Here is a 24,869-nt window from a genome sequence, read left to right on the forward strand (position 1 = left end):
CATTCAAGCATTGAACACAGCTGAAGCATGGTCCTCGGGGAGAAGATTTCCTCTGGCGTTAGGGCTTACAATCTCTATTTTAGTGCAAACAAATTACAAACCAAATAATGAAATCTACTTTACAAATGGTTGAACAAATTATAATTACCCTAGGGAAGAGTGTAAAGATAATCAGGAATACATGAGTGATTTAGAAAAAAAAATGTGTTTTTTTTTTTCTTTTTAGCTAAGTAATCTTCTGCTTTGAAGGGCTTTAGCCTCCCTAGAGCTATCTTTCCAGTATTCCTGAATGCAAGCTTTCTCTGCATCATTTTGCTATTCTAATCTTGTCTTTACCCTATTCTACTTCAGTTTATTAATACACTGCTAAATTTTAGATTAGTGGTTCTCAACCAGTATGTCGCCAAACATTTGATACAGATAGCAAGCTTGTGCTTGTCTTCACAACCACATATGCCTGCAGGCTGGAGAAAATGCAAAGCTGGGAGGCAGGTACTTGAAAATCCCATAACAGCTCCCTATTTCTACTTTCCCTCACTGCCAATGGGCACTGTTGCTGCTAGCCAAAGGCAATCAACACCAGTGGATCCTAAACCTGCCTCTACTTCCACTGTTATCATCACTGCCACCAGTCTACACAGGAAATGATGCTTTCTTTCTCTCCCCTGTGGCCACAATTGTTGTTGGTAGTCTGGCCTAGAAATGTGGAAGTCTAGTTTCCTCCCCTATGTTTGGCTGCAGAAATCATCTGAAAATCTCTTCTCCCCTGCTACTTTCTGTTAGCTCTGATAACTGAATGAAAGGGGTCAATTTTAAAAGCAGGAATGATAGGAACATAGTAACATAGTAGATTCTAGGAAGTTCACTATTCTTTCTTTCAGCAACACTTCCATTATTTCTCCAACAACCAAAGTGAGGCTTACCGGCCTGTAGTTTCCCGCTTCATCCCTGTGACTTTTGTGGATAGGGACCACATCCGCTCTTCTCCAGTCCCCAGGAACCACTCCTGTCTCCAGGAGGACCCGATAGAACCTCTCTGAGCTCCCTCAGTATCCTAGGATGGATCCCATCCGGTCCCATCGCTTTGGCTACCTTCAGTTTTTCAAGTTGTTCATAAACACTTTCCTCCGTGAACGGCAAAGAATCTACTCCATTTCCTAGTGTAACTTTGCCAGACAATCTCGGTCCTTCTCCAGGCTTTTCTTCTGTGAACACAGAGCAGAATGTGACCGGCAAGCTCCAGGCGAAGTGTCTGGGATCACCGGTGACAAGTAAACTCTTGTGAGCTGCAGAGAGCTGCACAAGGATGTAATAATTCAGCGTTTAATGTAAGGAACATCATCAAAAGTACAAGGCCCAGTCTCAATGAAATGAATACTTTTAATTGTCCAAAACAGAAAAATAACAACAACTTGCTTGTCAGGATCATAATATGGAAGCCAGCGGGCTTCTTATCCACATTTCAAACAATGTTTAGTAAATAGTCTTCGATACAAAAAAACCCCAAAGAGTCCAAATTCAAATAACCAAAAATCTCTCTTTCTCAGAGGTAAGTTTTCTTTCAACTCGCAGTCCAGCAATAGTCCATCACAAAAGAAAGGAAAACTTTTTTAAACAAAACACAACTCCAAGTCAGTGTAACAGTACTGGCTTCTTCAGCAACCGGGGCTGGAAAGACACTGTGCTCTGTGTGGTCTTTGAGTGCCAATTATGAGGCCCACTATCCCACCACCTAACATGAGGCAAACTCCACTGTCTCAGCGTCCCTCAGTCCACTTTCCTCACCGGAAAAAGGCTATTAAACTTCCAAAAAAAATAAACTTCAAAATAGAAGTCCTTGCTCAGTTTCAACATAGAGAAAATTCCCTCATTTGCCAGAGATAGAATTATTCAGTTCTTGAAATAAAGCAGGCAAAACAAACTTCCATTAATCTTATCCAACCATCAGATACTTGCTTTCATGGTGCAAACTTCCACGGGAGTAACTTCAGGTGTCAGCTCAATACTAGCCTCAGGGCTCATTTCCAATTCCATGGCCAGCGGTAGTGAGAGGTACTTTTTCTCCAGCCTCAGCAAACTCTATGGACTCAGGAGTTTGGCTGCTATCAGGAGCTCCCAGCTCTGAGCACTCTGACCTGTCCTGCTGCTGTTCCTCCCTCTTCTGATTCTCTAGGAGCCTAGTTCTGAGATAGCAGCTTGCAGCCCCGCCCCCAACCCTCAGGTGGAAAGGATTCTGGGTAATTCCCTTGGGACACAGAGGGGGATGGGAACCTACCACTTCTGCTCTCCTGCTCCCTCTACAGGCCCTAAAAGGAAATTCAGTTTCAGAGACAGAAAATGGTTGACATGGAAGAATATGGGAAGGGTCCGGATTAGAACTGTGACCTGCACTAGGGACACTCCTAGCAGGCATAGTCTGCTTATCACAAGAAGTATTTGTATAACACGTTTGCTTTTTCCTCATCACTCTACACATATCAGTTCCTAGCATCTTTTAGTTTAGCAATTCCATTTATCATCTTCCTCCTTTCACTGATATATCTGAAAAAAATTTTGTTTCTCTTTTTTACATTTTTAGCCATTTGCTCTTCCGCCTGCACTTTCGCCAGGTGCATCTCCCTCTTGGCTTCTTTCACTTTCAACCAGTAGTTCTTTCTGTACTCTTCTTCTTGTTTTTTTTTATATTTTAGGAACGCCAACTCTTTTGCCTTTATTTTCTCCGCCACTAGTTTAGAGAACCATGTCAGTTTCCTTTTTCTCTTGTTTTATTGATTTTCTTCACATATAGTTCCGTAGCCATTTTTATAGCTCCTTTCAGCTTAGACCACTATTTTTCCACTTCTCTTATGTCCTCCCATCCTAACAGCTCTTTCTTCAGGTACTTTCCCATTGCATTAAAGTCCGTACGTTTGAAATCTAGGACTTTAAGTATCGTGCGGCCGCTCTCCACTTTAGCCGTTATATCAAACCAAACCGTTTGATGATCGCTACTACCCAGGTGAGCACCCACTCTTACATTAGATATACTCTCTCCATTTGTGAGGACCAGATCCAATATCGCTTTTCCCCTCGTGGGCTCCATCACCATTTGTCTGAGCAGAGCCTCTTGAAAGGCATCCACAATTTCCCTACTTCTTTCTGATTCCGCAGACGGAACTTTCCAGTCCGCATCCAGCAGGTTGAAATCTCCCAACAGCAGCACCTCCTCTTTCTTTCCAAACTTTTGGATATCCACAATCAGATCTTTATCAATTTGCTGCAATTGAGTCGGAGATCTGTAGACTACACCCAAGTAGATAGAAGCTCCATCTTCTCTTTTCAGAGTGATCCATATTGCTTCTTCCTCTCCCCAGGTCCCTTGCATTTCATTCGCTTGGATATCAATCCTTAAATAGAGAGAGAACATAAGTAATAGAAAGTATGAGAGATTGAGTGAGATGGGGTGAACCTGAGTATAAGAAAAAGAAGATTTGAGCCTCATATGGTAGTCTTGCTACAGGATAAGAATCCTAAGAGTGATGTGCCATCTTTCCCAGAAAAATGGCTTCCAGGATTCAGATAAGGTGATGATGAGAAAGAAAAGAGATTCAAGTATTGGGTTGGGAATCAGTATTGAGTGAGGAGTGCTGGAACATTTGTGGTTGAATAGTGACTTGGGGATTTATAAACTGTGCAGCCATTCAGGGATTGTGTGCAGTGAAGGTAAGATAATTGGGTAGGGGGAAGCATAAGTATGTGTTAGATGGGCTATGGTATGTGATACAAGGTATGGCAAGCTGGGATGGAGAGAGGGGAAGACATGGCAAAGAATCAAGAGAGAGGAAAGGAACAGGCCTGTGAAGGGATGTTAGAAGGTGGAAAAATGAATTAGAGAGAAGGTATAAAGGAATATGGAAAGCTAAGTAGGTTACAAGAAGAAAGGTCTGAGACCAGGGAGTGGGGATGAGTAATGGGAAAGGAGTTAGGGCTGGTGAAGGAACAAGAGGGGCATATGAGGGCTGGGAAAGGAGTTAGTTCAGAGCATTAGAAAAGGAGTTCTAAGGATTGAGTGAAAGAAAGAGGGGGACTAGAAGGCTGGAAAAGAATGAGAGAGATGAGTGAATGGGTTGACTGGCAAAGGGTGAGGATGAAAGCTGGAAAGCTAATAAGTAAGGAATGAAAAAATGAGACAGAACTAAAATATAGAAAGAAACGCTATCATGGTTTTGTAAAAGGGGGGAGGGAAGGAGAAAGTCTTTTGTTTTAGCTGCAGCCCCTGTGCAGCTGTATTTGTTAAGGCCCTAGGTTTGGCTACCACCCACGCTACCACATTGCAGTTCTGCCTTTTTGTGTCTTGAAAGTTTGTGTTCCTATTGCATGAAACATTTGCTACATAAGTTTTGAGTAGCTTATTTGGTGGAGAGATTATGTATTGCTGTTATTAAGGTGACACCGCTCAGAAGTTTGATTGAGCAGTATAAAAAATTTTAAACTTGAAACTTGAATTTGAATAATTATCTCTTTGGAAACGCAAGTTATAAGGGGAAGTATCCTAGCTCTGTTTTTCATAAGCTCTGGAATAGGTTAAAAAAATTCTTGATGTTGATAGTAAATTTAGTATGAATTTGTTCAACCACATATAGAAAACTATGTGTAGCACATCATTCCCCAATTTCTCATTGATGAAGTATGCAAAATTTTTATAAGTAAAAGCAAGATTTAACTTTCTAAAATAAACTTGATACTGAAATCAAATTCTATTATTTTCCCTCGCATCATTTTTAACTATAATAAAATATTTGGGTTTTCTTTTTACCCAACCACAGTGTGGCATTAGGTTTGTCAAGCAAATGAACAAGATCTCTCAGATATGCCACAGCAGAAGAAAGCTTGACAATCACTGTTTTGGATACTGAGCTGAATAAGGACTCTGAATTCTAAACTTTCTCTAATGGCTTTTAATAAATAAAATTACGGAATGCATCCAGTCCAGACATGATGAGGGTAGGATTCACAGGGGAGTTGTGGAAGCCCAAATTAGTCTAACATTGGATTGATGAGGGCCATCAAGTAATGGACCTGAGATTTTTTTTTTTGGACACTGTTTCTATGATACGCAGAGATGACCTGGCCAGAGCCCTATGGAGGAATGAACTGCATTGGATTTTTAGTTTACAATCGATGCATCCAGAGAGTCTTAATAGAGAAGTGGAATGGTGTGCTTTTCTATAATAATTTTTTGTATACCACAAAGAATGTGTGATCTGTCCTTGGAGGGACTTAGCTCTTGATGGGGGTGTTTTATTCGGTTTTTGCATAAACTATTGGGATTTTTTTTTTTTTTTTTTACAATTTTTTGCATAAATCACTGTTCTTCAATATCATTTTTCATCACAATTTGCAAGCACATTTGTAGCAATCTTTAATAGTACTCTTTCACAGCTTTGAGTATGATGTGGATTTATGACAACTCTGGTGTCGTTTTTCTGCTAAATTTTTCATAAATCATTGCTTTCATAAATCAATTTTTATTATGTTTTATAGCCTTCCTGGGAAGGGCTTGCCCGTTTTCCAAAAAAATAAGTTGAAAATATACTTGGAATGTTTTTTGACAGCTTTGAGAATCATGTGAGTTCATGACATCTCCAAGGCTGGCTTATAGCCTCGCTTTGGTACTGTTTTTTCCCAGGGTGTCTTTTTTGATCTAAGCAGTGTTGGAGTCAAAGGATTTAGGTACCTACCTGCCAGTTATGTAAATGTGATTAATCAAAAAAGGTTTTGGGGGGGATAATTCAAAATAATTTTTTAAAAAATTTTCTCACACACTAGTGTCACAATTTATCTGTAACTCCTATCTCAGTTAAAACCATTCATACGGGACCCCATTTCTTAAGCAAAGTCTCCCAAAGGTGAGTTTGCTTAAGAAATGGGGTTTTAAGTGAGGAATGAATGTCATGAAGCGTTATTGGTGTCATAGCCCCAAGTAGGAAGATATTTGTTGGCAGTTTGTCCGGGTTTTGGAAGGCCCCGTCTGCGCATGTGCAGATGTCGACATGATGCGCATGAGCGTGATGTCATCACATTGATGTCCACACATGGCTGGAGGCCCTCTAGGTGTGGCCTAGAGCTCAGGGAAGGTTCATGTGGGGGCGGGGCTGGGATGGAACAGAATAGTGTCCTCTTTTTATTATGAGCAAATCTGGTAACCTTAATCTTGTACTTACCCTGGTGCCACTGAAGGAGGGACCACCAGTATCAACTTCAGTGTAGCTTGGTGTAAAGCTTCAGCCAGGTGAGTAAGCATGTGAACAAGTTCTCTGAAATTAAAAAAAAATATATTTCACTACAGGGAAACACCATGAGCAAATATATTTGTAATGTGCATACAGGCAATACTAAAACCCCAAAAGCCTGAAAAATCTACTCCAGTAAAGAGACAGTAGGAAATAGAAAGTGAAGGTGAGAGACTGAAGAAGTTCCTGTCGAAGCTGTCAGCTTTCATTAAGTAGTAATAGAAAGAAAAAAGAGGAAATTGCAACAATATTTGAAGGGCTTGATTTCCAAAACCCTCTAGCTCCGATTCCATAAGGTCCACCTAAAGTTAGGTGTTGATATCAGCCGTCTATAAGAGAATCACGATCATCCTAACATTTAGACATTCCCAATTTATGTCAGTGTTTTCTATGCCTAAAAAAGGCTATGAAGACTCAGGGCTGCAAGTGCTGGCTTTAGGAGGGGTGGTGGGAATGAATGTAGGGAAGGCGTTTTGTTTCCTGCTGGAGCTCTTGGAGGGATGTTGCTGTAGGCAGAGCATCTCACCTCTGCTGCCCGCCCCATCTTCCAACCTGCAATGACGTCTTCTCCCAGCTCCTTTCTGGGGTGATTTTTTTTTCCTGTTTTGTAAACCAGAAGCCCTTATTGACAACAGGCCTAAGGAAGGATGCGAATAAGATTTTGGCATGTTCACGAAAGACGTCTTCTTCCTCACGTGCATACAGGTATGCAGGAAATACATCTCAGAATTCAACAGTAAAAAATAAAATCTACTGTACACAGTCAAGGTAAAATAATAAAATTGTGCGGAGGCAGGCAAGAAAACCGTGGTTGTTTTTCATGAGTAAACACATGGGTGGGTACATTGCTATCGATTTGGCATCTATACTGTGAGGAGAAACCTGTTCTGCCCTGGTTGTGGGAAGAGAAAGCAATGTTACTTACCGTAACAGTTGTTATCCAGGGACAGCAGGCAGCTATTCTCACTAGTGGGTGATGTCATCCGACAGAGCCCCGAAGCGGACGTCTCACAAGCATACTTGCTTGAAGAAACTTCAGAAGTTTTGAGATGCCTGCACCGCGCATGCGCGAGTGCCTTCCCGCCCGATGCACCGGGCGTGTCTCCTCAGTTCAGATAGCTAGCAGAGAAGCCAACCCAGGGGAGGTGGTTGAGACGTGAGAATAGCTGCCTGCTGTCCCTGGATAACAACTGTTATGGTAAGTAACATTGCTTTATCCCAGGACAAGCAGGTAGGTATTCTCACTAGTGGGTGACCTCCAAGCTAACCTCAATGGGATGGTGGGAGAGTTGGCAACTTAGGAGAACAAATTTTGCAATACTGTTTGGCCAAACTGTCCATCCCGTCTGGAGAAAGTATCCAGACAATAATGAGAAGTGAAGGTATGAACCGAGGACCAAGTGGCAGCCTTACAAATCTCCTCAATCGGTGTCAATCTGAGGAAGGCTACAGAGGCCGCCATTGCTCTGACCTTATGGGCTGTGACTTTACAGGGAAGGGGTAATCCAGTCTGGGCATAGCAGAAAGAGATGCAAGCCGCCATCCAGTTGGAGATGGTACGCTTCGAGACAGGGCGTCCCAACTTGTTCGGATCAAAGGAGACGAAAAGTTGAGGAGCAGTTCTGTGTGGTTTGGTGTGATCCAGGTAGAAAGCCAAAGCACGTTTAAAATCCAGAGTGTGAAGAGCTGATTCTCCAGGATGAGAATGAGGCTTTGGAAAAAACACAGGAAGAACTATGGATCCTGCCTCTGACGTCAGAGAAGGGGCGGGACCGCGGCAGAGGAAACAGCTCCGAAGCAGTTTGCAAAGATCACTAGCATCGCAATCTTCTCTGCAGGCTGCTCCTATAAGGTAAATGGTGCGGGGAGGCTAGGGCGGGAAGCCGGACACCAGTGGGAGGCTAGAGTGAACACACAGACCTTCCAGGGGGGGGAAGGGTTAGCAGTCCTTCGGGGGGGGGGGGGGGGGTCGGGGGGACAGGCCTTCAGAGGGGGCAGGCAGGCAGGCCTTCGGGGGGGGATCAGGCCTTCAGGTAGGATAGGTAGGCTTTCAGGGGTGGGATGCAGGACTTTAAGGGGGGGACAGGCCTTTAAGGGGGGGGACAGATAAGCAGGCCTTCGGGGGGGATACAGGCCTTCAAGGATGGTGGCACAGGCCTTCAGGAAGGACAGGCAGGCCTTCAGGGGTGGGATGCATGCCTTTAAGGGGGGGACAGGCCTTTAAGGGGGGGGGACAAACCTTCAAGGGGGGAGACAGGCCTTGAAAGGGGAAACAGGCCTTCAGGGATAGTGACACAGGCCTTCAGGGGTGGGGTGCAGGCCTTCAAATAGGAGAGGGAGAGAGATGATGGGCAATGGGATTTAGGGAGGAAAGGATCAGAAAGGGAGAGAAGTTGGACACAAGGGATGGTGTGGAGGGGGGATAGAGATACTGGATAGGAGGGTAGTTGGGAAAAGAAAGGGAGAGATGGTGGACCCTGGGATGGTGGGAAAGGAGGGAGAGATGCTGGATGAAATGGTAGTTAAGAAAAGGTAGATCTGTGGAGGGGGCCGAAAAAAAGGAAAGATGCCAGCCCTCCGGGGGAGAGAAGGGGAGGACAGAGATGGCAGATGGATGGTTAGCACGGAGAATGAAGAAAGAAGGAGACCCTGGCAAGCAAGTTATCAGAAGATAACCAGAGCTTGGGACAACAAGATTTGAATAATGACCAGACAACAAAAGGTAGAAAAACTAATTTTATTTTCTGTTTTGTGATTATAATATGTCAGATTTGAAACATGTATCCTGCCAGAGCTGGTGTTAGACCGCAAACGTGAGCTAGAATTTAACAGAGAGAGGAAAAATCTTGTTTGTTTATTTTGTTTACACCACAGTGCCAGTATGGTTAGGAAAAGTCGAAGGGGATGAAGAGGCTATAAAATAAACCCACCAGGATGTTTGAAAAAAACACCCAATTGGGCAGGAAAATCAAATCGAATTGAAAAACCAATTCAATAGGCTGAGTCGAATTTAAATTTTTTTTTCCTGAATCGGGCAGCACTAGTAATCCCTCCAGTGTAGCACTGAGCAAAATGAACTGTTCCTAATCTGGATACTCCTAGGAACAGGTCTAAATCCAGAGGCTCTTCAGATTTGCACCAGAAGTGATTCAAAAGAAAATAGATCCTAGATGTATTGCTCCAAAACGAAAACAATCATCCAACATGGTCCATATTTTGCCCACTCATGGGCTGCTTCAGGGGTACAATCCCTCATACTAAGTCAACTTGACTACTATAACATCGCCTACTTAGCCATTTCCCCCCAAAATATGCGACGTGTACAACTAATGCAAAATGCAGCGGTCAGATTAATCTTCGGACTAAAGAAATTTGATCATGTATTACTACCGGCAGTTACATTGGCTACCGATGGAAGCACGCATAAAGTTTAAATTTGCTGCTTCTGCTTTAAAGCACTAAACGGACTTGCCCCTAAATACATAATTGACCTTTTCTCCTTCTCTGTCAACAGACACAAGAGAAGCTCTCATTCCTACTTCGTTTCCCCCCAGTTAGAGGTTGTAAACTGAAAAAACACCATGAACACCTTCTTTCACATCAAGCAGCATTGTGGGGTAAAGACCTAGATCAACTGCTTTCGCCCACTACTTATGAGGAATTCAGAAAACGTCTAAAAACTCAACTGTTCCTAAAGTATCTAGACAACTGCCCCCCTCATCTTCTTTCTCCTCCATAGTGATTCCTCTGTCCTATTAATCTCTTTCTCCTCAACAACGCATTTCCGGTCCTATTAACTCTCCTCTTCCCCCCTCTTAAATTCAATCAATTTGTACCTCACTTAATCTATTGTAAACCGCATAGAACTTAACGGTATTGCGGTATATAAATTGTTATTATTATTATTATTACAATACTAAAAACAATAATCAAAACAACAATATAAATCATAGACAAAATAAATATAACATTTTGATGTATAATACAAATATAGAAAGTATGTGGGATCAAGGAATAACATTATGTGCACTAATGATAAAACCACCAACTAAAAGTATAAACCTTTAATCATGTAATGAGAATCAGAATCATTAGTAATAGCAAAACATAAGGACAAGTTTGTGTGATGCATTATTTTATTAAAAGCTTTATTTGTGTATTATGTGAACATCATTATTAATTGTAAAAACATGCCTCAAAAGTGCATAAAGGAGCATGCCATGCATATGTCACAAATAACCAGGATGAGAGCAGGAGTTCAAAATAGAGAATGACAAGGGGACAAATTTTTCCCCGTCCCCACAAGAACTCTATTTCTCCATCCTGTCCCTGCGAGTTTTGTTGCTGCCCTTGTCCCTAACCCATTGCTGTAAAGCTCTGCCTTAACTGCACAAGCCTCGAACACTTAAGATTTTAAAGTATTTGAGGCTTGTACAGATGAGGATGGAGTTTGCAGGAATGGGGCAGGGACAGAAAAAGAACTTACCAGGATGGGAAAATGAATTCCCACGGGATTGGGAAAAATGTGTCAATCTCTAGTTCAAATGAAGTGTTAGGGTGGGGGAGCTGAGAGAAAGCATCCGCGGGGGTTATTGTTGGAAGGAAAGAGAGAGAGAAAAAAAAGAGAGAAACACCTGTAGGACAGAAGGGAGAATTAAAGGAGAGAAGCACCCACAGGGGAGGAGGAGGGTTGGGAGGAGAGAGAGAGAGAGAACCCGCAGGATGGGGGGGGGGTTGAAAGGAGGGAGAGAAAGAGAAAGGATGGGGGTGGGTTTAAAAGGAGAGAAAGAGCCCACAGGATGGGGGGGATTGAAAGGAGAGAGAGAGAGAGAGAAGCACTTGCAGGGGAGGAGGGAGTTGGAAAGAGAGAGAGAAAGAAAGAAAGAAAGAAAGAAAGAAAGAAACACCCACAGGAGAAAAGAGGGTTGAAAGGACAGAGAGAAAGAGTGAAGTACCCATGGGGGTGGAGGGGTCTGGAAGAAGAGAAAAAATCACTTACATGGAGAGAAAGAAACAAAAGAAGCACCAGAGGTATTGGAAGGAGAGAGAAACACTTGTGAGGGAGGGGGGTGGATGGAGGGAGAGACAGAGAGAGAGAAGCACTAAAAGGGATAAAAAGGAAATGTGAAGGGTGGGGTGAAATCAGAGCCATGGGCGGGGTCATATGTCCTTTTTTTTGTCTTCACAAATATGGTAAATTTACTTAAAAGTTTGAGGATCCCTGCTCTATAAAAAAACCATTTGTTAGTTATATCTGTTCAATTTCTTATTACTTCTGATGATCTAAAACTATTTTTCACTTTAAGGTTAGTAAGTATATTGCTTTCTTGCACTGAATACATGTAAGATAGAAATAGTTTGAAACATAAGGCAGGATAAACCTGTCTGGCCACTTAAAGAATTGCCCTTTCATGCCTTGGTTAATACCTGGAAATTGTAATGAGCTGTAGCAAATTTGTGCTGAGCAGATGATTTTTTCAAGTGAAAGATGGAAGCTCCAGCAGCTCTACTTTCTCCTATCTCCATTAATAAGATGCCTGAAGGTCATAGACTACATTGGTTCTCTGAGCTCTCAACCTAGCATAAACACTATGAAGAGAGTGCCACCTGCTGGCAGGTTCCTGAGTCATAAGAACAGGGAGAAAAAAGGTATCACAAAAGGTGCCTTACATTGCTTACCATAAGAGTTCAAAACAAAATGAAGAAAGCAGTTGGTAACAAAGATCCTTTTCTGCAGCTGTTTGGTACTTAAAGGTAAAAATCTTTCCTTGGGCAGTTCCTGCTCATCTCTGCTAGAGTCCATCTACACAGGATTGTTGACACATTACCCATGGTGACCTCAAAATATAGAATACCTACTAGTATAAACGTTCTGTATTTTCCCACACAAAATACTAGCTATGCTTGTAAAATAAGTTTGTTTGATTTTTATACAATTATTACTATAATGATTCAAAATGTTGTGTGATCGTGGCACCGAGGTACCCCCCTCTTCAAACCCTGCAAGCACCCAAAAAGAGGGAGAAAAGCCTCAGACTAATGTAGCAGTATAGACCAAGAGGTACAAATCAAAACTGCTTTTGATACTTTCACTGTCAAAAAACTCCCTCACAGAACAGCTCAGGTTTAGAAAAGGGTAAAGTCACCTGGAGGCATGTTCGCTGACAAAAGACGACTTGAACTCCAACGCTGCCACATCTTCTCCAATCTTCCCAACAAGCGGCCTTGTTTCACCAATGTTTGGCTCAACAGGGGAACAAACAATACAGTCTTGAAAAGTACAGCCACGCTGAGCTGTTCTGTGAGGGAGTTTTTTGACAGTGAAAGTATCAAAAGCAGTTTTGATTTGTACCTCTTGGTCTATACTGCTACATTAGTCTGAGGCTTTTCTCCTTCTTTTTGGGTGCTTGCTGGGTTTGAAGAGGGGGGTACCTCGGTGCCACGATCACACAACATTTTGAATCATTATAGCAATAATTGTATAAAAATCAAACAAACTTATTTTACAAGCATAGCTAGTATTTTGTGTGGTAAACTACAGAACGTTTATACTAGTAGGTATTCTATATTTTGAGGTCACCATGGGTAATGTGTCAACAATCCTGTGAAGATGGACTCTAGCAGAGATGAGCAGGAACTGCCCAAGGAAAGATTTTTACCTTTACGTACCAAACAGCTGCAGAAAAGGATCTTTGTTACCCAACTGCTTTTTTCATTTTGTTTTGAACTCTTATGGTAAGCAATGTAAGGCACCTTTTGTGATACCTTTTTTTCTCCCTGTTCTTACGACTCAGGAACCTGCCAGCAGGTGGCAAAAACTCATAGCAATTTTTTTTAGGTATATCAGAAGCAGAAAACCTGTGAGGGAATCTGTGGAACCGTTGGATGATCAAGAATTGAAAGGGGCACTCATTGCGGAAAGACTGAATGAATTCTTTGCTTCGGTCTTTACGGAAGAAGATGCATAAGATCTACCTCAACCGAAAATGGTTTTCAAGGGTGATGATGCAGAGGAACTGAAAGAAATCTCGGTGAATCTGGAAGATGTACTGAGCCAAATCGACAAGTTAAAAATTAATAAATAGCCAGGATCGGATGGTATACATCCCAGGGTACTAAAAGAACTCAAACATGACATTGCTGACTTGCTAAAATCGTCTGTGGTACTAGAAGATTAGAGGGTGGCCATTGTTATGCCGATTTTTAAAAAGGGCTCTAGGGGAGATCTGGGAAATTACAGACCAGTAAGCCACACTTCAGTGCTGGGCAAAATGGTAGAAACGATTATAAAAAATAAAATTGTGAAACACGTAGACAAACATGATTTAATGAGATGGAGTCAGCATGGGTTCAGCCGAGGGAAATCTTGCCTCACAAATTTGCTTGACTTCTTTGAAAGTGTGAATAAACATGTGGATAAAGGTGAGCCAGTTGATATAGTTATCTAGATTTTCAGAAAGCTTTTGATAAAAGTTCCTCACGAGAGGCTCCTGAGAAAATTGAAGTGTCATGGGATAGGTGGCAAAGTTCAGTTGTGGTTTAGGAACTGGTTATCGTATAGAAAATAGAGGGTAGGGTTAAATGGTAATTTTTCTCAATGGAGCAGAGTAAACAGTGGAGTGCCGCAGGGGTCTGTACTGGGACCGGTGCTATTTAACTTATTTATGAATGATCTAGAAATTGGAACAACGAGTGAGGTGATTAAATTTGCAGATGACACTAAACTATTCAAAGTTGTTGAAACGCATGTGGATTGTGAAAAATTACAGGTGGACCTTAGGAAATTGGGAGATTGTGCATCCAAACGGCAGATGAAATTTAATGTGGACAAATGAAAAGTGATCCACATTGAAAAAAATAACCTGAATCACAGTTACCGGATGCTAGGGTCCACCTTGGGGGTTAGCGCCCAAGAAAAGGATCTGGGTATCATTGTAGACAATACAATGAAGCCTTCTGCCCAATGTGTGTGGGCGGCCATTAAAAAAGGGATGGTTAACAAGATTAAGAATGCCATAATGCCCTTGTACTGCTCCATGGTGCAACCTCACCTGGAGTACTGTGTTTAATTCTTGTCTCCTTATCTCAAGAAAGATATAGTGGCGCTAGAAAAGGTTCAAAGAAGAGCAACCAAGATGGTAAAGGGGATGGAACTCCTCTCGTATGAGGAAAGACTAAAACGGTTAGGACTCTTCAGCTTGGAAAAGAGATGGCTGAGGGGAGATATGATTGAACTCTACAAAATCCTGAGTGGAGTAGAACGGGTTAAAGTGGATCGATTTTTCACTCCGTCAAAAATGACAAAGACTAGGGGACATTCAATGAAGTTACAGAGAAATACTTTTAAAACCAATAGGATGATTTTTTTTTTTCACTCAGAGAATAGTTAAGCTCTGGAACGCATTGCTAGAGGATGTGGTAAGTGCAGATAGAATAGCTGGTTTTAAGAAAGGTTTGGACAAGTTCCTGGAGGAAAAGTTCATAGTCTGTAATTGAGAAAGGCATGGGGGAAGCCACTGCTTGCCCTGTATTGGTAGCATGGAATATTGCTACACCTTAGGTTTTGGCCAGACACTAGTGACCTGGATTGGCCACCGTGAGAACGGGCTACTGGGCTTGATAGACTGATCCAGTAAGATTATTCTTATGTTCTTATGAACCGGCAGATTAATGCAAAAAGAGTAATTCAATAAAAAAATCATTAGTACTTATCTTGAAAAAGTGCATTGGTGCTTTAAAGTGCTTTGATTCATGCTTGTTGTCAGAAATGCTTTAAAGTGCTTTGATTCATACTCTATCTAGCTTAAGCCGTTGCTTGTTTCACTATTCTTAATCCATCCAATGTGTCCTGCGTTTCACAGAGCAGACAATACTCCTGCTGTATCAGGGATAAGTTTAAGCAAAGTTTCTATCGGCAATGCAAACGCTCCTGCCGGTTATAAGGCAACACAAGCAGCCCTGATAGCATACCAATTCCCACACACAAATTTACAGCTGCTCCAAATCTTTATTTGTTTATTCACAATTTACTGCTACGACTGACTTGCACAACTGAGCAGTTTACAGGCTAAAATCTGCGGTGGAAAGGAACTCCATCAAATTGACAGGAAAGAAAGTAACAATCAACTCACAAGAACATACAACCAGGCTCTTGGCAGGATGGGGTGCACCAAGGAGCAATTCTGAGACAGAACTAAATCCTTCTGAGCAGGGACAGTCTATTAAATGTCAAAATGTACAGTGCTGCATACACCCTTCAGTGCTATAAAAGTGATAAATAGTAGTAGTAACTAAGAAAAAACATGGCAGAATGACTTGATAAAGCACTCTTACTTCCGATGCACAAAAGGGTACTCCGTGGCTGCTACCAAGAACCCTATACAAATATATTGCAAGGAGCTCATTGATATTTAAATGAGTTCTCCTTGCAAATCCCCCCTTTTATGAGGCAAAATGTTCTTCCAAGTCTGGACCTATCGGTAGCTCTTCTGCTTGTGTTGTGTGAGGCACACAACACACAGAGGACAGCTGCACCCATTTAAAAAAAAAAAAACCAAAACTGTTCCTTCTCTTCCTGGTAACTTCGATCGACTGAGCCGCCAGTGCCTTCAGGGTTTCCCCTGCTGCTCAGCTGTTTGGGGATTCCCCTTCCGCTGGGCTGATTGCAGCTTTAGGAACTTGGGTGACTCGGCAGTGAGCAGCAGATGTATTTTGGCAAAGTTGCAGTTTGGGGTTCAAAGAGTAGAAAGAAGGTGGTGTGGTAGACCCTGATAGATTTTCAGTGAATTGTGTTCTTGAGGAGATAGCTAAACTAAAGTTAGACAAAGCAAAGGGGCCAAATAGTATACATCCAATGGTACTGAAGGAACTTTAGGGAAGTTCTGGTGGCTCTGCTGGCTTTTTCAATGCTTCTCTGGAGTTGGAAGTGGTACTGGAGGACTGGAGAAGGACGGATGTGGTCCCTTCTCCACAAAAGTGGAAGTAAGGAAGAGGTAGGGAACTACAGGCCAGTAAGTCTGATTTCTGTGGTAAGTAAATTAATGGAAATGCTTTTATTATTTATTTATTTAAAATATTTGTAATCTGCCAACAAGCTTGTCCAGAGTAAATAGTGGGCTTGATAGAGAAGCATAATACCGCAAGAGGACAGCCTTGATAAAGTAGAGGAGGCGAAACATGTCGGCAGGTCCCGAGCCGACAGAACTTTAACATAAAAGATAAGTGCCTGATTTGGGGGCGTTTTTTAGTATAAATTAAATAAAAAATCAAAAAAGTATTTATACTAATTTTATGAAAAAAGATAAACAAATATACCATATTTTTCGCTCCATAAGATGCACTTTTTTCCCCCTATAAAGTGGGTGCGTCTTATAGAGCGAATACAATTTTTTTTTTTTTTTTTTTTTTTTTTAACACCACCCCCCGCCCCTCCAGGTGCCTTTTTTAAAATGCTGGTGGTCCAGCATGATCTCGGCAGGAGCTTTCCACTCCTGCCCCTCCCTCGCTGGACAGCTGTCTCCTTTCTTCCTGACTGGTCCCACACCGCTCCCTGAATGGCAGCCATCAGTTTGTCCTCCTTTACACGTAGGTGCATCTTTTGGTGTGGTGCAGCCTTGCACAACATACAGCCCGTGGGCCGCATGCGGCCCAAAACGGCTCTCACTGCGGCTCGTGCCCAAAACAGCTCTCCCTACTGACTGTCTTCCTCGGCTTCCCCCTCAGCGTCCTCTGGATTCCTCCTTTTAAAGCTATTTACGGCAGCCTGTTAGGTTGCAGGCTGCTGTCAGTCTCCGCAGCACATTCCCTCTGCCACGATCCCACCCTTGATGTCAGAGGAGGGGCGAGACCGCGGTAGAGGAAACATGCTGCCTGCTAGGTTCAAATCAAGTACAAGTCTCCTCCCGTTCCAGTCCATACAGGTGCATCCAACAAAACAGATGCAGAATCAATTACTGGAGACACGTTTCCTGTCCAGTCAGTAACCTTTTTTGTTCTGTTTCCCCATTCGGCCCTTTCATTTCTTATTCTGTTTCCCGTTCGGCCCTTTCCTTTCTTGCTGGCCCTTGCTCTGCCAGGCCCTTTTCGCTGGTGTCAGCTCGACCAGCATCCCGCTGTTTCTTACTCGGTGCAGCCTCTTGCTGATCCTCTCACAGTTGCTTGTTGGCAGCACGGGTCACGTCCAGCCATGGCTCCTTACGGGTCAGTGCACCCAGCAGCTCCATCTGCCACTGTTTCTCGGCAGCAATGTCAGAAATGCCTCTTTCTGCCCAAGCTTTGGGGCTCCATCTCGCCGGGCAGCAGTGCTTGGAATGGCAGATGGAGGCAGTAGAACGCCAGGCCACTTGCAACTCTGTGATATTGCGCAGGAGTTGCAACTCGTTCTTGGCCATGTGCTCTTTCTTGACCCGTAGCAGCTTGGCAAACTGGTCCTCGTTGGGGGTCGGCGGTGCAGGCTGCCGTAATTAGCTTAGTGGCAGAAAACGACCTCTGGAAACAGGAAACAGCAGAGGTAAGGCCCTGCCTGTCTTGAGGGCCCTGGCGGGACGCTGGATCTAGACACGGGGGGGGGGGGAGAGAGACAGAAAAGGATCTGGGGGGGAGAGAGAGACAGACAGAAAAGGGCCTGGGGTTGGGGGGGAGGGGAGAGAGAAAAGGACCTTGAGGAGGGGCGGGAAAACAGACTTCAAGACAGGGCAGATGCTGGACTAGAGGGGATAGAGAGAGGAGGACTCAAAATGTTAGCAGAAGGAAGATAGAGAGAGCGAGAAACCTGAAACAAAGGGGAGACAGAAGAGAGAGGGGCAGATGTTGGACTTGGGGGTGTAGAGAAAGAGACTGCAGAGAGGTGGAAAGATTCTGGACAAGGAAGGAAGGAAAGAGAGAGAGACAGAGAGAGACAGAGAGACAGACAGAGACAGACAAAGACCTGGAAGAAAAGAGAACAAATGCTAGACATGGGGGGGGGGGGATTGTAAGCAGAAGAAAGTCAGAGAGAGAGAGGCCTGGACCAAAGGGGAAACACAGGAGGCAGATGCTGGACTATGGGAGGTGCAGACAGAAGATACAGAGGGGGAGAAACCCTGAGGAAGAACAGAGAGATAGAAGATCATAACAGAGGAGGGAGACCTGGAACAAAGATGGTGGTAGATACAAAGGAGAACTGACACTGGATATGGGGAGGGTAAGCAGAGGGAAAAGAGATAGAGACCTGGACCCAAAGGGGATGAGGCTGGATTGTGAAAGAAATGTTGGATGCTTAGTTAGAAGGAAGTCCAACCTGAAACTAATTAAATCACCAGACAACAAAGGTAGGAAAAATTATTTTATTTTCAATTTAGTGAACGAAATGTGTCAGTTTTGAGAATTTATATCTGCTGTATGTATATGAAAAATGAAAGGAAAAAAATTGCATTACAGTTATTAAAGGGGGCAGGATCTGGGGGTAGAGCTTGGATGGGTTTAGGGCAGAGCTTGGGAGGTCCGTGGTTGGGGGTACTTAGCTTGAAGTAGTTGAGAAACACTGCTGTAGGCAATCAGCCAGTGCATCTTCTTTTCTCCTGCCCTCTTCCCTGCTGGCACCTCCTACTGGCGTCTCAGGGCCCATCTGGAAAGCTTCTGCGCATGCGCAAATGTCACTGCAGCAACATCCATGCACTTCCGGGTGCATCGAGCCAATCAACCAGTGCCTCTCCTTCTCTCCCACCCTCTTCCCTGTTGGCACCTCCTACTGGCGTATCAGGGCCCCTCTGAAGGCCTCTGCGCATGCGCGTGATGTCACTGCAGCAACATCCGTGTACTTCCGGGTGCCTCGAGCCTTGGCCACTACCTGCGGCCCTCACTACATTTTCCGACTTTGTTTCGGCCCTGGATCATTTTTGAGTTGTGCAGGCCTGGTCTGGTGCGTCTTATAGACCGAAAAATACGGTATATCTTTTTGGTTTTTTTCCGAAAATGGTTTAAAAAGATAGACGCACTGAGCACAAACACATCTATTTTTTAAATAACAAGGTAGATGTTTTACAGCTTTGAAAATGGGCATGTTTGGTACTGGATTTTGTTCCACAAAACATCTAAATTCAGATTTAGACATCATATCGAAAATGGCCCTCTATATCAATAATGCTTCAACATGTGATAACAAAAATAAATCTTACCTAGATTTTAAGTTGAATAGCATCTCTCCAATATGAAGTACAGCTTGTTCTTCATACAAAAACAAACAAGCACATGGTTCCCTGTAGTCTGCATTGCAAACTTAGGCTGTCTAGGTGCCATTCATGTACTTCCTTCAGTTTAAATACATTTTTTTACTGTTTCCTTCTCTCTCCTCAGACATTCACAGAATCAAATGAAGAATTCTGATAAAAGGATGCTCATTGTGCAAAGCTCCTCCGTTGGAATGGGTCGAGACAGAAGCTCAGCAGTCTAGCACAGACCAACCAAATGGGAGCCTCAGCAGCCAACCGCAGGGACCCAAGTTAGCTTGTTAGATCCAATTTGCCTGCTATAGAATCCCAGAAGCATCTGTCAATTCAGTATATTTTTACAGCTTTGGAAATAGTGCTTTAACACTTTTTTCTCCCAGAAATTCAAACAATGAAGTAGAAAACACAATTTCTCCCTAAAATGAAGCCAAATCTACCCTAGGAGAATTGCTCAGTGTTAATACAATTACCATACAGCTAAATACACACTCAATTTATATAACTCTTAGTGCACCTTTACTATAAAGAACAGAATTGCTATACAATAATATGTACAAATGGTAGAATTATGTGATGGCAGTGGTAAGCAGTAAAATAGCCACAAATAACATACATTACCACATTATGATGGTCATTTTAGAAGACCTGTGTGGCATATGTATTTCCACTGTTTTGAAGGACGTAGGTTATGGGTGGGGCCAAAAAGGATGCTTGGATTGCTAGTTTTGCAAAGGCAATAATACCTAAATACTTAAAAAAATCTAAACCATTAGCAATTCCATTTTTTCTGAAGCTACCATTTACGGGGGGAAGGGGGGATTAATGTCAGCTTTTATGAAGCTCATTCATAACACAGATATAGATCCTTATTGGTTTATATATAAAGAGAAAATTTTTTTTAAAAATAATTTTTTGAAACATATCTTCTGATATATCTCAATATCTCACAGTTAGTCTTCTAGATATTCATGATATTCATTTCCTTTCATTTCATTTATATGGTTTAAGGTAAGACCTCAGTGGCTACATCTATACAGAACAAAATCTGTTGTCATACAGAATTCCAACGTAGCTAGCCTCCTCATTGGTCTTGCCTTCGCTTTTTCTCTTAGATTAAATATTCTTACATTCAGTGTATCTTTATGTATTAAATTAATAATAACTTAGCTTTCTTTATCTGGGTGCTTAAACGGGACTCCGACATGGACCCACGTTTCACTAAGGCTGTTTCAAGAAGATGCCCCGGTATTCAGACCCGCTGTCACTCTAAAGACTTTGGGTGACTAGTGACTTAGGCTAAAAATGGACTTAGACTGCTTTATTTGCAATACACATTTTTTGTTATACATTCTATATGCCAGGTTTAAAGGACCCTTATCATTGTCATCAACTTGATCTTGACATCTCATTGAAATTTAAATCTAAGGAATGTTAATGCAATACTGCCATCCAGAGACCAATCCATGAAGTACAATTCTAAATTTTACAGCTTTTACCAGGTTTGAAACAGGAAATTATTGAAGACAACTCTCAAAATTAGCCTATTTTATAAAAATGTTAATCATATGCTCCAAAACTGTAAGTGGTTGAAGACACTCAACCAACCATGACAAATGTATTTCTAAATAACCTTGAAACCTCTGATTTAAAATAGTTATGTATTTCTGTAAACAGGGAAGGGACATGAGGACATATCCAGGGGTCCAGACGGCTTTTCAAAAACCGGCACTTTGTCTGGGTTTTGAAAAGAAATCGCATCGGGAGGGGGCATCCATGCATGCAACACGGTGATGTCATGTGCACACACACATGCACCCGTGTGATGTCGTAGCCATTATCTCTTTCCCTCTCACTGAGAGATCCCACACCTTCTTGAATTCAGACACAGTCTCTGTCTCCACCACTTCTTCCAGGAGACAGTTTCACGCATCTACCACCCTTTCTGTAAACCACCTCTTAACTTCATCCTATGCCCTCTCATTCCAGAACTTCCTTTCAATTGAAAGAGACTCGACTCATGCACATTTATGCTATGTAGGTATTTAAACGTCTCTATCATATCTCCCCTCTCCCGCCGTTCCTCTAAAGTATACATATTGAGATCTTTAATTCTGTCCTTATACGCCTTATAATGAAGACCACACACCATTTTAGTAGCCTTCCTCTGAACTGACTCCATAATTTTTATATCTTTTTGAGGATGGGGTCTCCAAAATTGTACACAATATTCTAAATGAGGTCTCACCAGAGTCTTATTTTGGGGAAGGAAAAATTCCTTAGAATACAGACGATGAGAATAAGCAGCTGCTGGGAGAAACAGCCACCTACTAGACAAGGCCCAGACAAGCAACGTGCTACTACATATTTAGAAAGGCTTCAAAGAAGGTTTGGATAGGTTCCTAGAGGATAAAGGAATTGAGGGGTACAGATAGGAGTAGAGGTAGGTCATAGGGATAGTCTGGGACCACTGCTCAGGCAATGGGCCTGATGGGCCGCCACGGGAGCGGACCGCTAGGCGGAATGGACCTCTGGTCTGCCTCAGCGGAGGCAACTTATTATGTTCTTATGTTCTTAACAAAGTTGTTTGCAACAGATATTTTCCACAGACATCATTTAATAGTACTGGAAAATAATAGTTCTCTCAGGGTTCAGAACTCGTGTAAAGTTTGGAGCATGTGTGGCTCCAAACCCCTCATTTAGTTCCGTAACTCAAGTAGCAATGCAGTTGTTGGGAAGATGGGAGGAATTTTGTATATGATTAATCCAGTTGTTTTTCCCATAGACAACTACTGCAGATAAACACCTTTGCTTATAACACTGAAAACAGAATATAACCAGGCACAGAAATAGGTGACTCCCCCCCCCCCCACCCTCAAAAGCAACGCTAACAATGAATCGGCCCATTCATATGAGGAGGCAAGAGTTTCATAAATCACAAAGACAGATTGCCTCTAATGGAGGACTGGTCCAAGCAGTGTTATAAAGAGAGAGTGTGAAGAGAAGGACCAAGTAGCTGCAGATTTCAAAAAGAGCTATGGTAGTGAAGGTATCTGTTGTTTGCCATCTCATGCGCTGAGTTGAATCTGTGCCTGTTAGTGATTTTTGAACTTTCCCTGCATTTTCCAAGAGTTTTGGATGTTTCAATCTCCAACTGTGGAGTGGCTACCACTGATACTTGATTCTGTGAATATTTTGATTCAGAAAAACAGAGCCCATATGAGAGAAAGTGGAGTTTTTTGAGCCCATGAAGCTGAACTAAGGCTTTTCCTTCACTTTCTTTTTTTTTCTGGTTCTCTTGTGCTCCTTTTCCCTCTGTTTCTGCTTTGAATTTAGTGTGTGGTGTATGATTGCGGTGGTGTATTTCCTCTATCTGTGAGTGATTATTTGGCAGTACTGAATGGAATTGTAGGGGATTCTATAGATACAGTGGTACCTTGGATTACGAGCATAATCCGTTCCAGGAGCATGCTCGTATTCCAAAATGCTCGTTTATCAAAGCAAGTTTCCCCATAGGAAATAATGGAAACTCGCTTTGATACGTTCCCACCCCCCCACCGAGGCCAGCAGCGCTGCTCACCACCCATGAGAACCAGCATTGCTCCCCCCGAAGGCCCCGCAATCCAACACCCTCCCCCCCTGCGATCCGGCACCCTCCGCCGCCATCGGGAACCCCCCCCCCCCGCCGCCATCAGGCACCCCCCCACCGTGATCGTGAACCCCCCCGCCGCCATCGGGCACACCCCCCCCCCCGCCACAACCTGAAGTCTGAAGTCCCCCAGAGCCCTCTTCTTACTTTAATGTAACACCGGCATGTCGGCCTCCTCTTCTGTGCGGGGGTGCTCAATCACGGCGGGGGGTGCCCGATGGCGGTGAGGCGGTTCCCGATGGCGGCTGGGGGGGTGCCGGATCGCGGGGGGGGAGGGTGCCGGTTCATGGGGGGGCGCTCGCAAATCGAGGTGCGCTCGGTTTCCGAGGCGCCGATTTTGCGAATGTTTTGCTCGTCTTGCAAAACACTCGCAAAACGGTGCACTCGTAAACCGAGGTACCACTGTATATTTGTTTATAGAGTATGAGCTTTGTTACTTGTTGATTTTACATACTCTTCCCTATTAATTTGGTAATTGAAATCATCCATTATTATAGTTTTGCCCATTTCTCCAGCTTTCCTAATCTCTGAAAACATTTCTTCATCTGTCTGCTTGTTTTGTCCCGGGGGACGGTAGTATAACCCAACCTTTATATTCCTTCCCTTCACACATGGAATTTCTATCCATAAGGATTTCACACTGCTATCTATGTCATGCAGAATGTTTATTTGATTTGATTCAATTCCTTCTTTAACATATAGTGCAACCCCCACCTCCAATTTGATCTACTCTATCGTTGCGATATAATTTGTACCCAGGTAACACAGTGTCCCATTGATTGTCCTCCTTCCACCAGGTCTCCGAGAAGCCTATTATATCTACCTCATCATTCAGTGCTATATACTCTAACTCTCCTATTTTATTTTTTAGGCTTCTAGCATTTGCATACAGACACTTCAAATTGTGTTTTTTCCTAGCAACTACGGTCTGCTGAGAAGACAGGGAAAATTTGAATCTTTTACTCTGCCTTCCTCTTAAACCCTCCTGGCTTTTTTCAACATTATTTGAACCTCTCTACTGGGACTCCCTAAATATCCTTTTTCAATAGTATCCTCCAAGGATACCTTACACCGAACCATCCGCTCCCGGGTGACTGTCGGCTTTCCCCCACATCCCAGTTTAAAAGCTGCTCTATCTCCTTTTTAAACGTTAGCACCAGCAGCCTGGTTCCATCCCGGTAAAAGTGGAGTCCGTCCTTTCGGAACAAGCTCCCCCTTTCCCAGAAGGTTGCCCAGTTCCTAACAAATCTAAATCCCTATCTTATCAAGTCAGTTCTGAAATGGATCTTAGTCAGCTAAGTTGACACTGAGGGTTCGAGTTTGAACATTTTGACAAGTGCATCCAAAAATTGGGTTGAGAAAATGGCTATTTTCAAAATCACAAAAAATCTTGGTGTTTTGGGGTTTTTTTTTAAATGGCAATTTCAAGATGTATTCGTCTTTAGTGTGTCTATCTTTTTTGACCAGTTTTGAAAAACAAAATGTCCAATTTCAAAACGAACAAAACAAGCCATTGGGATGGAGAAGGGGCCAGCATTTTTAGTAGACTTGCCACATAAACATGCCAGCATAGCAGTGGGGCACCCTGGGGGCACATTAGTGAGTTTTCACATAAAGGATCCCAGGTACACATCTCACCATAACCCCTTTACATTTTATGGGGAACTCTCCAAATCCCACCCAAAACCTACTGTACCCACCTGTCTACCACCCCAATAGCCCTTATGCCTGCAAGTTTCACCTAAA

General features: G+C 43.0%; 2 protein-coding genes across 4 annotated transcripts in view; both read right to left on the minus strand.

Annotated features, from left to right (window-relative positions):
- Positions 1-24,869, minus strand: part of LOC117352133 — a 1,164,809-nt gene that overhangs the window by 291,868 nt on the left and 848,072 nt on the right. The window lies entirely within an intron of this gene.
- Positions 1-24,869, minus strand: part of CHID1 (chitinase domain containing 1) — a 218,371-nt gene that overhangs the window by 149,126 nt on the left and 44,376 nt on the right. For all 3 annotated transcript variants that reach the window (XR_004537584.1, XR_004537585.1, XM_033928275.1), the window contains exon 8: positions 6,204-6,296. Coding sequence is in view for 1 of the 3 variants with exons in the window: in XM_033928275.1 (XP_033784166.1) it covers positions 6,204-6,296 (93 nt within the window). In the remaining 2 variants the exon portion in view is untranslated. The remainder of the gene's footprint in view (positions 1-6,203; positions 6,297-24,869) is intronic.

The sequence above is a fragment of the Geotrypetes seraphini genome, chromosome 19 (assembly GCF_902459505.1).
Source record: "Geotrypetes seraphini chromosome 19, aGeoSer1.1, whole genome shotgun sequence".
NCBI classification, from domain to species: Eukaryota; Metazoa; Chordata; class Amphibia; order Gymnophiona; family Dermophiidae; genus Geotrypetes; species Geotrypetes seraphini.